The following is a 21,809-nucleotide window of genomic DNA, read 5'->3' on the forward strand; positions in this document are numbered from 1 at the left end:
AGAGGAATAAGGAGACCACAACTTACACTATATAACAGAAGAGCCTATTGTGCGAGTAGAGATCGTGCTAGTTCAAGGTCAAGCAACACATACAACGCAGAACAGGATGTGTGCCCATAGATGATCGGCCATCTGTCTCGTGTCAATACGCGATGACGAAATGTACAACGCAGACCGAGACTACAACAAACAACTCATCAGAACAATTACAAACGATGCAAAGTTCCCAGAAGATCATAATATCGAAGCTAACAGCCACCATCTTTACATAAGCAGCTTCAATAAAATTATTGGCCAAAAGACAACAATATCCGAACACAAGGTGGAAAGTATCGTGACGATTCATCATCATCGTAAAACAACGGGTGGCCACCCAAGTAAGCCACGTCAGTCGAATTTGCCTACCATTATTGACAGCTTTGTGGGTTTGCAAAAGGAAGAGAGGGGCAAGGAAAACGAAGACTCAAAAAATTCCTCCACTTCGGCACATAATGTGCGTGGATGTGGCCTTAATATACTGATGCCAAAACAAGCAATCATCTTGCCTTTGCAGACTGTAAACATGGTACACCGCTGGTCGAATCATCTAGTAACGGAGCATGTAGGTCCTGCGTCTGAACCAGTTGTAGTCTGGAAGAGACTTAATTGGTCCCATGGCAGCGATGGCAATATCCTGAAAGAAAAAACGACATTCAGACAGTGAATATATATGTATCTCCAAGACTTTTGAACTTCATGCAAGCTTAATAATTATGTATCATACAGTATAACAGTAATGTTTCCCATACGGCTCATCTATTCAGACAACAAAAAATATATACAGAATGCAGTCTTATCATAATATCAAGTTAGGCTACTGTTCCAACTAAATTTTCCACAAGATACCAATGCCACAACTAAAAGGTAAATGCACACTAATACTTCGTAAGTTAATACAGCAAGCTACATTATTCACAACAAAACAAAAGCATATCACCCAGATATCAATGGACCTTCTCATTCATATTCCAATAAAAGGAAACAATACTCTTATCATTAGAGGTCTTTCAGTAGCAATTGGCAGGCACCTCATAAGCGGGATGTAATCTATGAGCAAGTGACCAAAACTTTAGCAACTTTTAGTTTTCCACCACACTTTCTGGCATTACCCGACGCCATGGGATATCCAAAATTCTACATAAAACAAGGCAAGTTGGCAAAACAACAATTACCTGGTCAAAGATGAAGCGGTTTGCAACACGCCTGATAGTGCTCGGATCAACTGCATCTATTCTCGCAAAAAGCTCAGGAATAGGAATTCTACGGCCATAGATGAGTTGCTGACAGAACAGAAGAAGAAAGATAAGTTCCAGAGGATGTGTATTGGAATATCATGTGACATTACATAATAGCGTCCATATACCTGGCGTCCAATATCCTCAACAACAGCAGTGGAGCCATCAAGGTGGAGTTGGATGGAGGATTTCAGCTGAAAGTATCAAGTCAAAGCAATGACAATGTCAGAAAGATAGACAGAAGTTGAATGGCAGATACATATGTTCCAGTGCAAAAGCCAACAATCATCGAGGAAGAGAATATCAGAACCATGATTCCTAACAAGTACACAAGAAAAAATATGCTTCATACTATTCAGCGTCAATAATCCATAGGAAACACTACTACACATTGAACTGGCATTGAAAGAAATACCACCCTCATTGAAACAAATACCTGATTGCGTGCACGAATAACATCCTCTTCGGTAACCCTGTATGATAATTTGCTCATCTCTTGCATAATTGCAAAAGCCAAATCATCCAAGCAATCAGCCTACAAAACAAGGTCAAGGAACATCATGAGGCAAAATACATGAACAACACATCATTTTATACCACCAGAACATGTTCACACATAATGGCTGATACACATCCAAGCAATCAGCCTACAAAACATACAGAAAGAAGTACTTTCTTCAACCTTTGATACAAAAGAAAAAAAATACGACTGACCTTAGCGACAGCATAGACACCAAACAGGCCAGTGTCCTTGTAGTTTGTATTGAATGCCATTATACTCTCAGCTATTTCATTGATTGCTACTCTCTGTACAAGCTCCGAACTATATCAACAAATCAGGATAACAAAGTGAAATATGATCAGTGGATTGTTTTCAAGTCACTTCGACAAAGGGACTTGGTTATACACAAGGAAATGACGACAAGATGAAAGGGTGTATAATAGGGAAGGAACCCACCCCATGTGCTTCCCTCCTCCAGCACTCTTGTTCCACGAACCAAGCATAGTTTGCATAACCATTAATGCAATAGAATCAGGATCTGTCCAGGATGCTCCATTGAAGGCAACAGCAAATTGGGCCAGGGGCATGTCATCATCAATGATTCGTACCTATTGAGTAGCATAAAATAATCAATGATTTGAACAGCACAGGTAAACTTACAGTAAAATACATACCTCAGAACCAGTAAAAATGGCTGGCTGTTCAGCAACCAACATGTTAGTTGTTGTAGGGTCAGTTGGCAGCGATTTGAACAGCTCTTTTGCCTGCTGTACAATATCCTCATGCTTAACAGCACCAGCAGCAGTAATGACCTGAAAACACACAAAACACATGTTATTTACGACTAGGAGATACTGCAGCCAATTGAGGTAATAGCAATACGACAAAATGATAGTATCCAAATGTATTACAGACACATATTTTTAATCTCAAGTACCATTCTAGAAGCCGTGTAATGCTTTTGAATGTAGTCTATGAGATTCTTTTTGGTGATAGACTTGACATTATCAGCAGAACCCAAGATTGGCCTGCCAAGAGAAGTATACTGGAATGCAGTTGCATGGAGATGATCGAATATAACTTCCTCCGACTGTCCCTGAACCTACATAACATAGGAGAGTCAGAAAAAAAATGTGGGCTCAAGAAAGCACAGCAAGACATATATTAGTAGCATCTCAGAAATGTTGCACGTCCGGGTTGCAGCCTGACACGACTAACAACAACTTACTGAACCAAAAATGAAGTCTGTAAATAATAGAGCAGAACATGAAACTTGTATGCTCATAAAACCCAAGGATTGAGTTAAGTTATTTGCATCCATATTAGGTACTCCCTCTGTAAAGAAATATAAGAGCGTTTAGCTGTTGGATGCATGATGAACCTTGCAGGTTGGTCCATTTAAACTCATTATGGCCGTGCAACATTCTACTCTACCTGAATAATATTCTCAGCAAATTCAAAAGATTTTTTTTCACGGGCATACAATATTCATTTTTGCTCCAAACTCTTAACCAGTTTGATTTGGGACAGTTTGATATCAAATGCCAATGTTGCCTTCCCTTCTATGATCTAAGTCTGCGGCGGCTTGATACAACTAGAACGCCTCGTACTAAGAAATTAGGCCTTTGATCAGTTCTTATTTTCTGTAAGGACCTATTTGGCGAATGCAAGTTCGAGAAAACACAAGCACCCGATACATGTTTTTTTTTCTTAAATTGATATCTGTATTGGTTCCAAACAGTTTGATAGCAAATCCCATTTTACATCTGTCTTCTTACATATAGCAGTTCATAACAATTCCTAATACTAAGAAATCAATTCTTAAATTGATGTAAAGGAGTGATTAACTCAAGCAAACATATACGGATCAGGAAACTAACCTCTTCCATCTCTCGGAGAATGACACCGCGCTCGCGTTCAATGCGGTTGTCCTCGAGCTTAGAGTCCTGCAAAATGTCGGCGAGAACATTCATCGCACGTGGCACGTCCTTGTCGAGCACCTTGGCGTAGTAGGTGGTCTGCTCCCGCGAGGTGTAGGCGTTGAGGTGGCCGCCCATGTCCTCGATCTCCTGCTCGAGCTGCCCGGCGCTGCGCGTCCCCGTGCCCTTGAACAGCATGTGCTCCACGAAATGGGCGACCCCGGCGGCCTCCTCCGTCTCGTACCTGCTCCCGGCGTCGATCCAGACGCCGACGGTGGCCGTGCGCGAGGAGAGCGAGGACTCGGTGGCGACGCGCAGGCCGTTGTCGAGCGTGGTGACCTTGGTCTCCGGCGCCTCGAGGATGGCGGTGTGGTCGACGTGCGCGGGCACGGGGCTGGCGTAGCGGAGGAAGCGGGGGTCCGGGTGCTCGAGGCGGCGGACGCGCGCGTTGACGGCGTCGGCGATCCGGTCGTACGCCATCACCGGGGCGCGGGCGGCGGGCGCGTCGGGGGCGATGGCGCCGGGGCCCGCGGCGACGGCCGTGGAGGCCTCGCGCGCGTTCCCGGCCGCCGCCGCCGCCGCCGCGGAGGAGCGGCGGCGCACTGCAGCCGAGAGGAGTCGGCGGAACGCCATCGGGGAGATCTGTTGGGTGGCCTCTCCGGCGGCGGCGGAGGTGGAGATCTGGCGGTGCTAGGGTTTGTTGCGGTCGGGTGGATCGGGGAGGAGGAAGAGATGGGGGGAGAAATAGAGAAGTGGCGTGGAGGGAGCCTGCCAAGTGGGGGAGAAGCGCTGGGTGCCCGTAGCTTAGCTTGCGGAGGACCCACACGTCGGTGAGGGCATGTGCTACAGTAGTTTCTAAGAAAGTGGTTGGGCGTGGGATTACTGGGTCTTCGTGGGTTGCCACCGAAATGTTCACAGCACAAGCATTTTGCTTTCTAGCCCAGAGACTTGGTTTGGGCCGAATCTGACCCAGAAAAAATAAATGTATTTTTCGTTGTGTTTAAAGCGATTTTCTCTGTCTTAAAAAAAAAGAATCTCGTTTTTTTTGCGAAAAAAAAAGAGATCTCGTTGAGCACATCTCATCTCAGTCCCTCAGAGACAGAAGTCATATTATCCCACTCTGGCTTGGTTTCAGAACTTCGTGCAATGACTATTTGCAAGATGATACGCACACATAGTTGATGCATCGAAGAGTTTTCTGACTGATTTAAACTTCGGCGTGAACCTCTAACTGTTATCTCATCTCAATTTCTCAGGGATCTGGTGTGCCTTCAGCATAACAGTTACTATACGCGGCGTACCCAAGTTGAGCTACCCGGATGCACAGGACACCGGGTGCAAGATGTTTTCTTTGTAAGTTTCATACAAAATATAGTGTGTGCCACCCCATCTTTAAGATGAAAAATATGAGTGATCATATGCTAGGACACTGGGTCATTTTCTCTCTAGGTCCGCCCCTGCTGTACGCCACGTGACAACCTTGATCCATATTTCATTCCATACGCACTTTAGTTTGCCGCAAAACTATTTTCAATTCGATCGCGACTAACAGTAAAATTCAGCAACAGCTAAAAAATGGATATATTTTTTCCAAAATCCACATATATATCAACACATTGGAATTTCGGGTTTTCCGACAATCAACTTAGGAATACAAGACCACAGAAATTCATCCTTGAATTTTCCATCTGCGGTCTCTTGTACAACAAGCTGTTTTAACCCTGGAGGTGGAGGATGCATCTGAAGCACAGAGCTATCGAAATGCATAAATCGCATGTACACAGAACAAAAGTTGGAGATCACCCAAGCTACAAAGACGGTTGCACATGGAGACGTTAAGAAGAAGCTAGGCACTTGAAAGAATGAGGAGCATCTAAATCATGCGTGTTCATGATGCTCTGCGGCTCCTGCTAGATGCAGCTGGCATTCATGTTGCTTGCGGGGCCATGTCTTCAGCTTTCCAGTGACCATGCATCGCTGTCGATAGTAACTGTCAGCCATCATTCACATAACCCAGCATGGTGAGCATGCTTTGTATAGAGAATAACATAACACAACATGCATTTTATCAATCATAACCCATGGTGAAAGATGAATTCATTGGTTGTCCCTCCCACAATATAAGACGTTTTTACTTGTAAAAACATCTTATATTGTGGGACAATCGCCCTATTAAGCAGTGACAATCGTTGGACGGAGGGAGTACAAATTATAGTCACTCTTGAACTGTAAAGATGAATCCATTGGCAGTCAATTGCCACAATTATTGTGTATGTTCAGTCAGTCTCGAACTGCAACTCACCATGATAACCTTTCAGGCCGGAGATGAAAGTTTGGCTCCTTCGGAATTGTTATTGTCTTTGATGACCTTAAAAGAAGCACAATAGAAAGAAATGTTAGTTACTTGTAAATGGACAACTCTCAACTAGTGAAAACTAAACAGGTAATATCGAATCATTATTGCAATGAGTTAATGAAATTGAAATATCATCTATACAGGTGCCATTAGAGAGCAGGTGTTCACTTTTTGGGGATGAATGGCCGATCAAAATACGGCATTGGCTGTGCTTTAGGAACAAGGTCTTTCCTCAACTGCCTTATCATTTCTTCCTCCTCTAACTTCTGTTGACGCTCCCGCTCCAATCTTAATTCCTCACCAAACTTGATCCTCTCTGATACCTAGATCTCAAACAGCCATAGTTAATACTTAATAGAGTGTAAAAGACTCACACTAGTACCACTGAAATAAGGCTTCAAACCATGTGCAATGTATAATGAACTTGTAAGGAGGCTTACATATTGATCAAATTCAGCACGTTCAACTGCACGCACATCACTATGGAGAACAAGGTCGACTGGCTCAGTCCTTTCCTTGACTGGTGGTTTAATCAAGCACTAGTGAAAATAGAGGTTCAAAGTTAAAACAATATCACTTGTTAACTGAAAACTTATCAATCATCATAGTGATTCCCAAGAGAACCAGGTACAAAAGTTATGAAAATAAATTCAATAACAATCAGGAGAACAACCTGATAGTTATCAGCATGCACCAAAGAAAATCAGCATTCTTCAAATATTTTTTATATAATTTTGACATTATGTCATCTTTTATATTCAACTCCAAGAACTAGTACGATGCCATAAGAACAGTCATAGCATGCACAAACAACAAGCTTTGATCTGGAAGTAACACACATTTATCTTCCTCATCAATTATATTCCAAAGAAAATCAGCATTCTTCAAATATGTTATATATAGTTTTGACATTATGTCATTTTTGCTATTCATGTCCAAGAACTAGTATGTTGTCATATATCTTCCTAATCAATTATATTCCAAAGAAAATAAGCATTCTTCAAATATGTTACACTCCAGGAGTATTAATTTTAACATCATGTCATTTTTGCTATTCAACTCCAGGAATTAGTATGTTGTCATAAGAACAGTCACAGCATGCTCAAACAACGAGCTTCAATCTGGAAGTAGCACACATTTATCTTCCTTACATGGTATACCGAACCAAACGAATATATGTCGCTAATCAATTTCATTCATTGTTATATTCCAAAGGAAATCAGCATTCTTCAAATGTGTCATATATCAGTTTTGACATTATGTCATTTTTGCTATTCAACTCCAAGAACTAGTATGTTATACCATAAAAAATGCAAGTGCAAGGCTGTGTTATAGAAAATTAGGCTGTATATAATGACAAACCTCAGGCTCATCTGTTGTCCACGGAAGTCCTTGAGCAATATGTATGCGCTTCTTCTCATCCTCAATTAGCATTTCCTGGACTTTCTGAATAAACTGTTGTTCTTTGGCTCTTCCCCGTTGCTGTTATAAAAACCATATGCGCATCAGACAATATAGCAATATAGTAGGTCATTTTGACTGCTGCCTGCTGAATGCTGAATCTGCTACTACTGACTTTGCCCACTAACAAACAGAACCATAGCCAAAGATTTTGTTATTCACCTCTGTTCTCAGCTTGAAGGGATGCTGGCTAGTGACCTTGAGCTTTTTATTCCAGCTGCTCCTTAGTGATTCAGATGACTGCCAGATCAAAGAGCAAATAGACGCTGAATTCAGAGAGTAAAGAACAAACATGGTCAACAGTAGTAGAGCAGAAAAAAGGGCTATCGCATCCTCACGTTCCGCCGGCTCCTGCGTCCTCCGGTCTGGCTGTCCCAGCTAGATCTAAAAAGAGGAACAAACTTTGATCAGCAACAACCTAGACACACAATTAGTTCTCTCGTTTGCTTGCTGGTATCAACTAACCTGTTGCTCTTGCCATCAAGTGAACTGCAAAGTCTGGTTGGTCCCATGTTCATGAAATCGGACGAGGAGAACACTGCCACCGGCGAGCCCTCACTCCCCTCGTTCCACGGCTGCAATCCAGGCAGCGCCCAGGCCTCCTCGCCTGCCCGTTCGGAGTCAGCAGTGGCCCCGGAGATGGAGAGCAGGCTCTCGAAGGCATGCACCAGGTGCTTGACACGGCCCGCCCCAGCATCTGGCACGCTGTTCATCGCCTTGGCCATGACTCTGCTCCGAATCGCTCTGACTTTGCCGCTCCCCTCCAAATCCGCCACCTCCGCTCCCTCCCCCTCCTCGACAACGGCGGCACTGTTTGCTTCATCTTCGGCCGCTTCCTCCTCCTTCTGCGACTCCTGCTCCTCGCTGGCCGCGGACACCGCGCGCTCCTTGAGGAAGAACTCCTCGTGCGACGCGCGCAGCGCCTCGCGGGCGGCCTCGCGGCACTTGTCGAAGTCGAACTCGCCGCCTCCTCCGCTCGCGCCGGCTTGCCTCCGCCGATGCGCTCCCTTCTTCGCCACGAGGAACCGGCGCTGCGGGACCGGCGGCGGCGGGGCGGGCGTGCCGCGCTTCTTCCTGACGGAGGCGGAGACGGCGGGGGCGGCGGCGGGCTTGGCGGGGGTCTTGGACGTGGTCCGGGGAGGGGAGGCGAGGATGTTGGGGTCGGAGTTCTCGGAGGCGTGCGCGAACCGCGCGCGGGAGACGGACCTGGCCGGGGTCTTCGCCGTCGCCACCGAGGACGGGGGCTTGGCCGGAGTCTTCGCCGCCGCCGCCGCGGTGGTCGAGGGGGCGGGCTTGGCCGGGGTCTTGGGCGCCGCGGGGGCCGATGGCTTGGTCGGAGTCTTCGCCGCCGCCCCGGTCGCCATGGCTAGGGTTTGGGATCGCGCAGGGTGTTTTGCTTGGGAATGGTTTCGATTGGGAGATCGGGGGTGGAAGCGAACGGGAACCGGGCGGAGAAGGAAAAGGGGAACGTTGGGGGCCGAGGAGCCTAACGGCTAGTTTTCCTTCCAAACACGCTCCGCGATTTCGCACTCGATCCCGGTCCGGCTTGCTCCCATGGCAATGACGGGCCAGAGTGGTGGGGCCCGGTATCAGTGAGGGTGCAGATGTAAATTCGGTAAGCGGGAGGTTTTTTTTTTTGAGGGGCTCGAGTGGAGGCGTGGCGGTGGCCCGCATCAATTCCAACGGGGCTGTCACGATAAGTTTTTTTTACCCCGTCAAAATAAAAGGTTCAGCACGGAGGCTGCTTCCAACAGATGATGCGTGCCGGTTAGCCCAGACATTTGCGGCCGGTATGAGGCATTCGTCTAGTTCGAGTTTTTCTTTTACAAGTCAAATCGTCCGTCCGGGCATGTAGGGAGAGGGGGTTGGGGAGTCCGGCTATAGATGCTCTGATGCACCGAACATACGATAGTGTGTTGCGTAGATGCGACTCGTGCGATGATGTGCTTGAGGAACACCCAATACCAATGAGTGAATATGAGACAAGAAAAACAAATCGAAATATACAAAGGAAACGCAAAACCGGTGGCACTGATGAATTCCCGACATTCATCTTGTCGAATGCTCCATTACTCTAATTGAACGACATTTCAGCGACAATTTTGTGTTATCTTATGCAATATATAAAATTACTAATTAGACCACGATTCAAAACAATTTGTAAATGCAATAAGCTCTATGACAAGTGCAAAAGCTCTTGCAGTTTAAGACTGCAACCTAACCAACATTGACATGTTCTCACATCACTTTCTAAACCATCACATATTCCTCCAATTGTGCCTTCTCTAACGCCCAAACATGAACTGACACGAGGCATTGTCTTTGCCTTCGCATGTTCTCATTTTTCTTACCTCTCAAACTGTCTCTGCCCAAGCCCTCTCCTCCTCTGGCGAACCTATGACTTTTAGAACTGACATCAACAACTTCTTCGGTGCCGCCCCGATTCACTATGGCACCAAATTTGACTGCATGGTCCCAACCAATCTTGTCGCCACTTTCATGACGCACGCGTGGTGCCTCAGATCTGTTGTCCGACTTTTCCCAAATAACTTGTCCCCGTGGTGCTTCTCGGATGGTGTTCACTGTTTACAAAATATACATTGTCGTTCCTCATCTAGATTCTGTGTTCTACTAAATTTGCACTCTGACGGTGTCCCCGCCCAGGGGTCTGATATGTCTCGTATCTATAATTTTTGATTGTTTCATATGCCATTATTTTATACCTTTCACATACTTTTGGCAATAAATTATATTTTTTTAGGGACTAACATATTGATCTAGTGCTCAGTGTCAGTTCCTTTACTTTGCATGTTTTGCATTTCACAAAAAATCTATATCAAGCGAAGTCAAAACGCGATAAAATGTTATGGTGTTTATTATGGAATTTATGGGATTTTTTGGCGCAAGAATCAACATTGGGGGTGGCCCACGGGCCCCATATACGTCTCTAACGTATCTATAATTTATAAAGTATTCATGCCATGTTTACAACAATTTTATATGGTTTGGGTGCAATTTTATCTCTATTATTAAAGGGGGATCGAACGTCTGGCTCGACCTCGTTGGATCCCCCTCCCTCTCGTACGTGAAAAAAGGACCTCCTCGCACGAAAGAAGACAAAAAGAAAATAAAACAGCCCACATACACACGTCGTGCCACCTCCAAGGCCCACGCTCCCCTTCCCCCAATTCCATCGCTCTCGATATCGTGGCTCTATCGCCTTCGCTGACCTCCTCCTGCCTATGACAACTTCGAGCGGCAACACGCTGCAGCAGATCCACCAGCCCGGAAGGAAGCAATGCAGCAGGAGGGCTACCATTTAATCCGGTGGTGCCTTACCCGTCGTGATGTAGCAGGAGGGTGCCTTACCCGCCGTCGATGCCGGCGAGCGGCGCGCGGTTCACGTACCAGTTCGTCAAGTGGCTCATCGCCAAGTGACGAAGCGATCGTTGGTTCGAGCCATGGTGAGGGTGGTGCTGGCAGCTGTGGCCTCTCGTGCCTCTGCGTGATCATAAGCCCGGCTGGCATCTCGACTTCACCAACTGCCCGGCTCATGCCCCCAACTCCTCGAGTGCACGTAGAGTCTTACACTCGCCCTCGCTACCCTCCATTTTTTCAATTGCTCGGGCAACTAATTTTCTGCATAGCCTGTAGATGAAATCTTTGTTGATGGCCTTCAAGTCAAGAACTCAAGATGCACTTCTATTCAAAGGGAATCAACCTCTGCAAGCTTGCAGCTGATACGTCTCCAACGTATCTATAATTTTTGATTGTTCCATGCTATTGTTGGAAATATGCCCTAGAGGCAATAATAAATTGGTTATTATTATATTTCCTTATTCATGATAATCGTTTATTATCCATGCTAGAATTGTATTGATAGGAAACTCAGATACATGTGTGGATACATAGACAACACCATGTCCCTAGTAAGCCTCTAGTTGACTAGCTCGTTGATCAATAGATGGTTACGGTTTCCTGACCATGGACATTGGATGTCGTTGATAACGGGATCACATCATTAGGAGAATGATGTGATGGACAAGACCCAATCCTAAGCATAGCATAAAAGGTCGTATAGTTTCGTTTGCTAGAGCTTTTGCAATGTCAAGTATCTTTTCCTTAGACCATGAGATCGTGCAACTCCCGGATACCGTATGAGTGCTTTGGGTGTGCCAAACGTCACAACGTAACTGGGTGACTATAAAGGTGCACTACGGGTATCTCCGAAAGTGTCTGTTGGGTTGGCACGGATCGAGACTGGGATTTGTCACTCCGTGTGACGGAGAGGTATCTCTGGGCCCACTCGGTAATGCATCATCATAATGAGCTCAATGTGACTAAGGCGTTAGTCACGGGATCATGCATTGCGGTACGAGTAAAGAGACTTGCCGGTAACGAGATTGAACAAGGTATTGGGATACCGACGATCGAATCTCGGGCAAGTAACATACCGTTTGACAAAGGGAATTGTATACGGGATTGACTGAATCCTCGACATCGTGGTTCATCCGATGAGATCATCGTGGAACATGTGGGAGCCAACATGGGTATCCATATCCCGCTGTTGGTTATTGACCGGAGAGGCGTCTCGGTCATGTCTGCATGTCTCCCGAACCCGTAGGGTCTACACACTTAAGGTTCGGTGACGCTAGGGTTGTAGAGATATATGTATGCGGAAACCCGAAAGTTGTTCGGAGTCCTGGATAAGATCCCGGACGTCACGAGAGGTTTCGGAATGGTCCGGAGGTGAAGAATTATATATAGGAAGTCAAGTTTCGGCCACCGGGAAAGTTTCGGGGGTTACCGGTATTGTACCGGGACCACCGGAAGGGTCCCGGGGGTCCACCGGGTGGGGCCACCTATCTCGGAGGGCCCCATGGGCTGAAAGTGGAAGGGAACCAGCCCCTAGTGGGCTGGGCGCCCCCCCATGGGCCTCCCCCCATGCGCCTAGGGTTGGGAACCCTAGGGTGGGGGAACTTCCCCCTTGCCTTGGGGGGCAAGGCACCCCTTTCCACCCTTGGCCGCCGCCCCCCCCAACCCTAGATGGGTTTTTGGCCGGCCCCCCTCCCAAGGGGGCCTATATAAAGGGGGGAGGGAGGGCAGAAAAACACAGCCTTGGGCGCCTCCCTCCTCCCCTGCAACATCTCTCTCTCTCTCTCGCAGAAGCTTGGCGAAGCCCTGCCGGGGACGCGCTACATCCACCACCACGCCGTCGTGCTGCTGGATCTCCATCAACCTCTCCTTCCCCCTTGCTGGATCAAGAAGGAGGAGACATCGCTGCACCGTACGTGTGTTGAACGCGGAGGTGCCGTCCGTTCGGCACTCGGTCATCGGTGATTTGGATCACGGCGAGTACGACTCCGTCATCCACGTTCATTGGAACGCTTCCGCTCGCGATCTACAAGGGTATGTAGATGCACTCCTTTCCCCTCATTGCTAGTAGACTCCATAGATGCATCTTGGTGAGCGTAGGAAAATTTTAAATTATGCTACGATTCCCAACAGCTATTATATTATCTATCCTGGATATTTCATATGCATTTATACACTATTTTATATAATTTTTGGGACCAACCTATTAACCTAGAGCCCAGTGCCAGTTTCTGTTTTTCCTTGTTTTTGAGTTTTACAGAAAAGGAATACCAAACGGAGTCCAAACGAGCTGAAACTTTACAACGATTTTTTATGGACCAAAAGAAGCCCACGGAGTATCGGAGATGGACCAGAGGAGCCACGAGGCATCCACAAGGGTGGAGAGCGCGCCCCCCTGCCTTGTCGTCGCCTCGTGGACCCCCTGACTTGTTCCCAACGCCAAAAATTCCTGTAAATATAGAAACCCCCAGAAATAAACCTAGATTAGGAGTTTCGCCACCGCAAGCCTCTGTAGCCACAAAAAAACAACCGGGAGCCCGTTCCGGCACCCTTCCGGAGGAGGAAACCATCACCGGTGGCCATCTTCATCATCCCGACGGTCTCCATGACGAGGAGGGAGTACTTCACCCTCGAGGCTGAGGGTATGTACCAATAGCTATGTGTTTGATCTCTCTCTCCCGTGTTCTTGATTTGGCACGATCTTGATGTACCGCGAGCTTTGTTACTATAGTTGGATATATGGTGTTTATCGCCCTCTATCTTCTTGTGATGAATTGATTTTTACCTTTAAGGTTTCACTATTATCGGATTAAATACTATTATGGATTTGAGAACACGTGATGTATGTCTTGCATGGGATACCCGTGGTGACAATGGGGTATTCTATTGATTCACTTGATGTATGTTTTGGCACTCAACTCGCAGATTCCCGAGGTGACATTGGGGTAATCTATGCATAGGGGTTGATGCACGTTTTCGTCCTTGTTTCTCCGGTAGGAATCTTGGGGCACTCTTTGAGGTTCTTTGTGTTGGATTGAACATTATGAATCTGAAGTTGTTTGATGCAGACATTGGAGTATCTAGGTGACATTAGGGTTGATTGATGTGTGTCATATGGTGTTATTTTACTACAAACTCTAGGGCTGTTTGTGACACTTATAGGAATAGCTCAATGGATTGATCGGAAAGAATAACTTTGAGGTGGTTTCGTACCCTACAAGCAATTTCATCTTATGTTCTCCGCGATGGGAACTTTGGAGTGACTTTTGCCGCACGTTGAGGGATTGTTATATGATTCAATTATGTTATCATTGTTGAGAGAACTTGCACTAGTGAAAGTATGAACCCTAGGCCTTGTTTCCAAGCATTGCAATACCATTTCGCTCACTTTTACTACTAGTTACCTTGCTGTTTTTATATTTTCAGATTACAAAAATCTATATCTACCATCCATATTACACTTGTATCACCATCTCTTCGCCGAACTAGTGCACCTATACAATTTACCATTGTATTGGGTGTGTTGGGGACACAAGAGACTCTTTGTTATTTGGTTGCAGGGTTGTTTGAGAGAGACCATCTTCATCCTATGCCTCCCACGGATTGATAAAACTTAGGTCATCCACTTGAGGGAAAATTGCTAATGTCCTACTAAACTCTACGCTTGGAGGCCCGACACGAGTCTACAAGAAGAAGATTGCGTAGTAGACATCAAGCTCATTTCTGGCACCGTTGCCGGGGAGATTAGTGCTTGAAGGTATATCTTTAGATCTTGCAATCGAATCTTTTAGTTTCTTGTTTTATCACTAGTTTAGTCTATAAAAGAAAACTACAAAAAATGGAATTGAGGTTGCCTCATATGCTTCATCTTTTTAATGTCTTTCGTGAAAATGATGGAAAGGAAAATTGTGCTCAAGTGTTAGAAGAAGAAGTCAATAAAATTCTTTGAATATCCATGATGCTAATGATATGCAAAGCCATAAGCTTGGGGATGCTATGTTTGATGAAGATGATATTTTTTGTCCCCCCAAGTTTCGATGAGGAAAATTATTATGATGATAGAATGCCTCCTATTTATGATGTTTATGTTGATGAAAGTGGGTTTGGAAGAGTGTCAACTCTAGGTAATGATCCCACTATTTTGGAGGGTGTGGAATCTTTTCACAATATTGATAAAAGTGGATTTGGAGAGGTCATGACTTTATTTAGTGATGAAGCCACTATTTTGGAAGAGGTTCCAATCACTACAAAAAAATACACTTCCGTGATTATATGTGTTTGTCACAGTAGGTCACATTTTCTGTCATGCATGTACATCCATGACGATGTTATGACAGAATCAAGATAGTCATACCTGTGTTGTCGTAGAAGTGTTCCATGACATTACCATAATTATCATCACGGAAGTGTCCACTTCCATGACGATAAATCCCGCGTCATAGAAGTGCTTTCGTCAAGGGTGACCGACACGTGGCATCCACCATAACGGCTCGCCGTTACGCTATCGGGTCTGATTTTGGATCCGATAACCCGTTAACAACCCCGACCAATGGGGATTTTCCACGTGTAAAATCATCAATGGCTGGAGGAAACACGTGTCGGCTCACCGTTGGGACAGATGCCATCCACTCATTGGACCGAAGGCGCCTATGATACGTCAACACGTGACACGGCCCAACAGAGGCCCATTCCTGTGAAAAGGCCGACCCGTTTGACTTGGTCAAAAGGTGGCGCCCGGCCCACGGAAAGCATGTTAACGGCATGTTCGCATATAGCCCATTTACAGCCCGCTAACCCAGGGCCCGTTACGACCTATCCGAATTAGGCCCAGTAGCGTTATCTGGGCCGTCCAATATGATTCCAGCCCATTGTTTCTACGGCCCATAGAAGGCCCATTGTTTCTACGGCCCATAGAAGGCCCATTCTATGGCCCGTAGGAGGCCCAGTGTCACTACAATAAATATGTAGCCCATGGTTATTGTGGCCTAGTTTTAAAAAAATAGGTTATTACGACCATTAGCAAACCGCGGAAAAAGAACTGCACTGACTACAAGCAAGCAAATAAACAAGACAACAAGAAAATAAATAAGCAAGCAACTTACGCTATGCTATCACGGCTATTACACATATTACATCCACTGGGCATCAAAGTTCGCCACCAGTGCAAATATAGGGAACAAAGCAGCATATCATATACACTGGTTGTCAAAGTTGGCGACCAGTGCAAATAAAACGCCACAACAAAACAAGTCCTGAACTGAAACCACTTCAGAAGAGCTCAAGAAACAATATCCTGGGTACTCATAATGCTGGCAAGATGCTTAGCAAGCTTATTAACTTTCTCTTGTTTGGCGCTTAAATCCTCCAGCGCTTGCTGTTGCACAAGAAAGTATGCATCTGAATTCTGCAGGGACTTCCTCAGTCCTTCAGCTTCTTGCCACAGCACAGCTGACTGATGCCTTTTAGCTTGTAGTTGAGACTGAAGAAGCTGAAGTGATTCAGGCAGCGAGTTCGAAGAGCTTGTGCCAGCGGTACTGGCCAGTAACTCAAACACCACATCAACGCAGGACTGTGGGGTTTTCTCACTGTCTACAAGATCGTTTTTATCAACTTTCTTCGAGACCAACATGGTTGTCTCACTATCTTGAACCTTACCCGCATTACTTTCTCTACCATTGCATAGTGGGGTGCTCTTCTCCAATATTCTGTTCGCATACTACAAGAGAAACAAGCAGACACATCACCGGTTTAGCATGTAGTATACGAAACTCATTTTGGTAAACTGGTTCAGTAGTAAGGTGGACAGGATAACATCATGAAACAAACATATATCTATGTACTATGGTCATTGTATTGTCCATATCATTCTAGTTTATGTTGCTTAATCAAGATAGAGACACAATTCAACTCATATATTTTTAAGACACAACAGCACAGACAGAATATAAGTGTTGAGAAACTACACAACATTGGCAACACTTGTAATGTGCATCACATGAGAACATAACTGTTTATACAACTGAAACTGAAATCAACATAGAGCAAGAAGTTAGAACAGCAATCCAGTTAAAGAAATAGGTTTAAAACATACCTGTTGCGCCATTGGAGTTTCAATTGGATCCTTCACATTCGAAAGGAGTTGGTATGAATAAATACAGTGATGCAACAGTAAAGGAGTATGGACCGTAGCTACGGAGTCTGACCTGAGAATAGTTGCTCTTCTGCTTTAAACATGGAGTTTGGGTTAGCTGTGGTGGTCTTCGTGCTTTGGGCACTGCAGTTGCTTTACAAACTACTCGTGTGGGGGTACTCTATGGTGGACATGGTGCTTTGTCAACTAGAAGTGGGTTACTATCCGTTGGGGTTGCGGTTAGATGGGTGTAGCTGGTTCTCTGCCCAACGGTGTAAGTGTGCAATCTGGAAGAGTCTCGATTATGTGTGGTGGGGCTAGTTTGTGGGCCAGTACAACCATGGTTCTATCTGCATCGACGGGTAGCACTGTCTTTTGTGAAGAACAAGTTTTTACTCCCTTAGATACTGCCATCACCCCCTCCAATTCAAATGGCTGATAAACAAGAAAAGAAATTGAACGTACAGACATTGTATGATAGACAAATGTGGTAATTCACATATATATTGTCTAACCAAACAGGACAGCATGACACAATTTCACATATATGATGCCTAACTAAATAGGATAGCATGACACAGTTTCAGATATATGATGGATAACTTAACAGGATATAATGGCATAATTCAACATATGATGAGTATCTAAACATGATGACATGACAGAACTATATGATGTCTTTCTAAAATAGGTTGGGATGAAATAATTCACATACATGTTGTCTAAGTATACAGGATGGCATGATATAATTGACATAATTGATTCATATACTAAGCAACTGGCACTCGCATGTATGATCTCTAAACTAAGCAGATGGAATTCAATATTGTGCATATGATGTCTAAACTAAGCAATGCAAGACACCATATGCATGATATGAGAAATATAAACATTGCAACTTAGAGTATACACCTCAGGTGGGATATAGGACTGGTCATCTGTCTCTGAATCCTCCTCTGAGGACCTCCCTGTAACCATCGAGATATATGCTTCAACAGGTACCATTGCCTGCTCTGAAGACCTTGTTTTCACTCCAGATTTTCCATAACCGGCTCAAATGGCTGATACACAAGAAGAGTAGTTCAATATACATAGATTGTCGACAAATGGAATACGTAATTAAAAAAAAGATGGCATGAGATAATTCACATATATGATGCCTGGCTACATGGCGGTGCATAATTCACATATATGATAACAGGATGAAAAACATGGCATTGCATAATTCACAAATCTGATATAGAAAGCAAACATGAGTCATTCACACAAAGCATGTCTAATCTAAGCAGATGGCATGGCAATGCAAGACACCATATGCATGATATGAGCAATATAACCCTGCCAAGTTAGAGCATGCACCTCGGGGGGGGGGGGATACGACTGGTCATCTGTCTCTGAATCCTCCTCTGAGGAGCTATCTATAACCAGCAAGAAATCTGCATCGACAGGTAGCACTGACTGCTCAGAAGACCTTGTTTTCACTCCAGATTTTCCCATGACCGACTCAAATGGCTGGCGCACAGGAAGAGTAGATGAATGTATAAACATTGTTGACAAATGGAATACATTATGAAAAAAATGGCATGATACAATTCACATATACGATGACTGGCTAAACAGGATGGCATTGCATGATTCACGTATATGATGCCTGGCTAAAGAAGATGTCATTGCATAATTCCCATATACTCCCTCCATTCCTAAATATTTGACTTTTTAGAGATTTCAAATGGACTACCACATACGGATGTATATAGACATATTTTAGAGTGTAGATTCACTCATTTTGCTCCGTATGTAGTCACTTGTTGAAATCTCTAAAAAGACAAATATTTAGGAACAGTGGGAGTATGATATAGAAACCAAACAGGTGGCATTCACACAAAGCAAATCTAAACTAAGCTGGTGACATATAAGATGTATAATGTAAGCAATGCGAGGAGCCATATGCATGATATGACCAACATCAGCATGCCAGGTTAGAGCAAACACCTCAGGTGGTAAATAGGAGTGGTTGGCTCCCTCTGAATCCCCATCTGAACGGTAATCTTCCTTTGGAATACAATCTGGAATGGCTGGAGGGGGGCCCACTTCGCCCACCATGGAGCGACGTCTGCATGACATTATATTCCCACGCAATGGTCTTCTCTTTTTCTCTACATGTTCAGTACGATTGTGTACAATAACTGACATGCATAATAAAAAAATAGTTAGATTTTGTCAGGCCTAAGGGGTGCATGCAGAAATCAAGACTGATGGTAGCAAACGAGTGGATAGATCCAAAGCTAATGATAGCAGGTATATTATAGCTTCAGTTTAAAAAGATAGACAATGGATCATCTACTGTTTGTTGCCCACCCAACATGAACCACATAGAAGACCCCAGATGAACCAGATAGTGGATAGATACTATTCGTTGCTGCCTCGATATGAGACCCACGGGCATTTTAAAACTCAAGTTTGAATGATAAAGTAGCAGGTAATAATAACCGATGTATAACATAAGCAAACATGAAAGACTGCGACCTCTCTTCCGGAACTGTGTAGTCCTCAGGTTCATCTGCTCAGTCGATGATGGTAATGTAGTTGGCGTGGCGGCCGGTGACGGGGAAGATGATCTGAGGCGGCGAAAGAAAGTCTGCAGGGGGAATCTCTGCTGCAGTGAACGCTTTTGTCGATGGTGCACCTCAGGTGGGGTGGATGACGGCACGACAGGAGCAGGACATAACACACAGAGTTTTCTTTGACGCCTATCTGAAAATGAAGTAAATATGTAAGGGCTCCTTATAATTGGAGGATTCTATAAACACATGGACAGGAAAAACACAGGAATAGGATATGAATGCACGTGCAAAATAGAGCATTTGGAAACATAGGATTTCTGTCAACCTGGGTGTTTGGTTCACATGAATTGGAAGAACACAGGAATGAAGAAACATGGTGAAATTAAAGTCAAACCACGTGAAAATGAAAAAAAATAAGAATCTTATTATGCCAGTAATGCAGTTAGTTCTGTTATTCATGCATATTAATTTGAAAAGGACGTCCAAGTGAATATTAAAATTCCTATGTTTTTTCTTTGAAAGAGACACCAAAGGAAAAAAATCCTCCAGTTTTGCTTTGCTCCACTCCTTCTAACCAAATGCACGAATAGTAGTACCATAGTAGTTACATAGCAAAGGATCCCTGAGGGATCAACATGAATGCAAAGTAACAAAGTGATGCGACGAGTGTACAACCTCTTTGGCATAGCCTTGTGGACCTCAACATCATTGGGTTGGACATGGAGGATGGTGATGTTGGTGTGACTGTTGGAGGCGGGGAAGAAGATCTGAGGCCTCTGGAAACGGCGCCGAGGGTACTGCTCCGCTGTGATGGACGGTTCCGTCGTTAGAGCAGCTCCGGTGAGGTGTACGGCGGCGAGGCTGAAGCAGGACAAGACAGACAACATTAATCTAAAGTGGGACTCTAATATAATCTGCAATAGATGATGTAAAATACATCACCAAAAAGTGCTAGATGTAAAACGCATCAGCCGCGCCATGGCCGCTCTGACAGATGCTGTAAGTACTGTTCACTCTAAACTTAACTGAAGAAACTGAACTTTACAGTCAAAACTGAATTTTACTGTCGAAACTGATTGAACTAGTAGCAGAGCATTGCAATAGATGTTTAGGGCGTTCGAGCACTAGTAGCAGAGAAGCAGTGATCTAAATCAGCAGACGCTTGAGCAGGGAACGCACTAGCAGAGAGCAAGTCGTGCTATAGCACCGCGAGCGAGTGCTAAAGCAGCAACTCCTGTAGCTGCCGGAGGTCGTGCAGTAGCAGCAGCAGCGCGAGCGAGAGCAAGAGCAGAGCAGCAGCATGAACGAGAGCAAGAGCGGAGCAGCAGCGTGACCGACAGCAATAGCAGAGCAGAGCAGCAGCACGAACGAAAGGAAGAGCAGTGCAGTAGCATGACCGACAACAAGAACAGAGCCGCAGCGCGAGCGAGAGCTGGAGTTGGCCGTGGATGAAGTGCTCGGCGACGGCGCCGTCGATGGAGACCCACCATGGCTGCTCGGTATCGAGCACCGGCAGCCTCGTGAGATCGAATAAAAGATAAAATGCAGTGGTGAGTGCAGAACCTCCTTGGTGGCGCCGAGTTGGCCTCGGCTTCATCAGAGGAATTGGTGAGGGTGATGCAGTTCCGGTGGGGCAGGTCAAGACGGCGCTGTGGGAATGGAGGTGGCACGATAGATGAGGCAAACATCGGGGCAGCTCCTTGGAGGTGGAGGACGGGGCGGCTGATCCGGCAGGACGACGAGATCGACGACGGAATCTCATCCGGTGCGGTGGATGAGGGACGGCGAGCTGTTGCGGTGGACAACGTCGTTGGGGAAGAGTCTCTGGCTGGGCGGCGGTCGGGAGGCCGACGAAGGAGCGTGGGGTTTCGCGGGTTTTGGCAGCCTTGGTGTACGGATGGGGGGAACGAAGGGGAAGGTAGGGGGAGCCATGGCTTAGGGACGCGCTTGTCCAAAATGTAGGGTAAGTTACCAGCGTACCCCACCGGTTTTGAAACCGCGACATCGAGCCGACATTTCGGCTGAGGGGTAGAAGGGGGATTTCGTGTGTCTGGGCTGCGGGACCGATTTCGGATGAGGAGGGAGTTTCGCGCGCGTCGAAATTTCGAGATAACAAGGCGCGACACGGGTTGAAGAGGCGGGAGTTTCAAAGTAGGTGAGACAAAAGATACTCGAGCTTGAAAATTTTGGGATAACAAGGTGCGGATTCCTTGTTCGGCAGAACAAAC

At 45.5% G+C, this 21,809-nt stretch overlaps 2 protein-coding genes across 2 annotated transcripts; both read right to left on the bottom strand.

The window, feature by feature from the left end:
* Nucleotides 1–263: 263 nt before the first annotated feature.
* Nucleotides 264–4,506, bottom strand: LOC109731644 (probable mitochondrial-processing peptidase subunit beta, mitochondrial). Its single transcript, XM_020290812.4, has 9 exons — nucleotides 3,657–4,506; nucleotides 2,714–2,878; nucleotides 2,451–2,588; nucleotides 2,233–2,384; nucleotides 1,989–2,097; nucleotides 1,711–1,809; nucleotides 1,403–1,468; nucleotides 1,212–1,319; nucleotides 264–673 (listed from the first exon to the last, which is right to left on the bottom strand). Exons 1-9 carry the CDS (start codon nucleotides 4,326–4,328, stop codon nucleotides 587–589), a joined length of 1,596 nt encoding a protein of 531 aa, XP_020146401.1. The 5' UTR covers nucleotides 4,329–4,506; the 3' UTR covers nucleotides 264–586.
* A 930-nt stretch (nucleotides 4,507–5,436) lies between these two features.
* On the bottom strand, nucleotides 5,437–8,947 carry LOC109731645 (microtubule-destabilizing protein 60). The gene is made up of 8 exons (XM_020290814.4): nucleotides 7,978–8,947; nucleotides 7,851–7,896; nucleotides 7,675–7,752; nucleotides 7,414–7,533; nucleotides 6,492–6,590; nucleotides 6,220–6,374; nucleotides 5,998–6,063; nucleotides 5,437–5,672 (listed from the first exon to the last, which is right to left on the bottom strand). The coding sequence occupies exons 1-8, from the start codon at nucleotides 8,874–8,876 to the stop codon at nucleotides 5,648–5,650; spliced, it is 1,488 nt and encodes a 495-aa protein (XP_020146403.1). The 5' UTR covers nucleotides 8,877–8,947; the 3' UTR covers nucleotides 5,437–5,647.
* Between the last annotated feature and the right edge of the window lie 12,862 nt (nucleotides 8,948–21,809).

Source organism: Aegilops tauschii, chromosome 4 (assembly GCF_002575655.3).
Source record: "Aegilops tauschii subsp. strangulata cultivar AL8/78 chromosome 4, Aet v6.0, whole genome shotgun sequence".
NCBI lineage: Eukaryota > Viridiplantae > Streptophyta > Magnoliopsida > Poales > Poaceae > Aegilops > Aegilops tauschii.

What these genes read in the sequence shown, in the direction of transcription:
- LOC109731644 (XM_020290812.4), bottom strand. Translation starts at nt 4,328, where the DNA reads ATGGCGTTCCGCCGACTCCTCTCGGCTGCAGTGCGCCGCCGCTCCTCC. An exon ending in TTCTCCGAGAGATGGAAGAG is followed by an intron (nt 2,879 to 3,656) that starts GTTAGTTTCCTG and finishes TATGTTATGTAG; the next exon opens with GTTCAGGGACAGTCGGAGGA. An exon ending in TTATTCGTGCACGCAATCAG is followed by an intron (nt 1,469 to 1,710) that starts GTATTTGTTTCA and finishes TGATACTTTCAG; the next exon opens with CTGAAATCCTCCATCCAACT.
- LOC109731645 (XM_020290814.4), bottom strand. Translation starts at nt 8,876, where the DNA reads ATGGCGACCGGGGCGGCGGCGAAGACTCCGACCAAGCCATCGGCCCCC. An exon ending in GTGCTGAATTTGATCAATAT is followed by an intron (nt 6,375 to 6,491) that starts GTAAGCCTCCTT and finishes TTTGAGATCTAG; the next exon opens with GTATCAGAGAGGATCAAGTT. An exon ending in CGGCCATTCATCCCCAAAAA is followed by an intron (nt 6,064 to 6,219) that starts GTGAACACCTGC and finishes GCTTCTTTTAAG; the next exon opens with GTCATCAAAGACAATAACAA.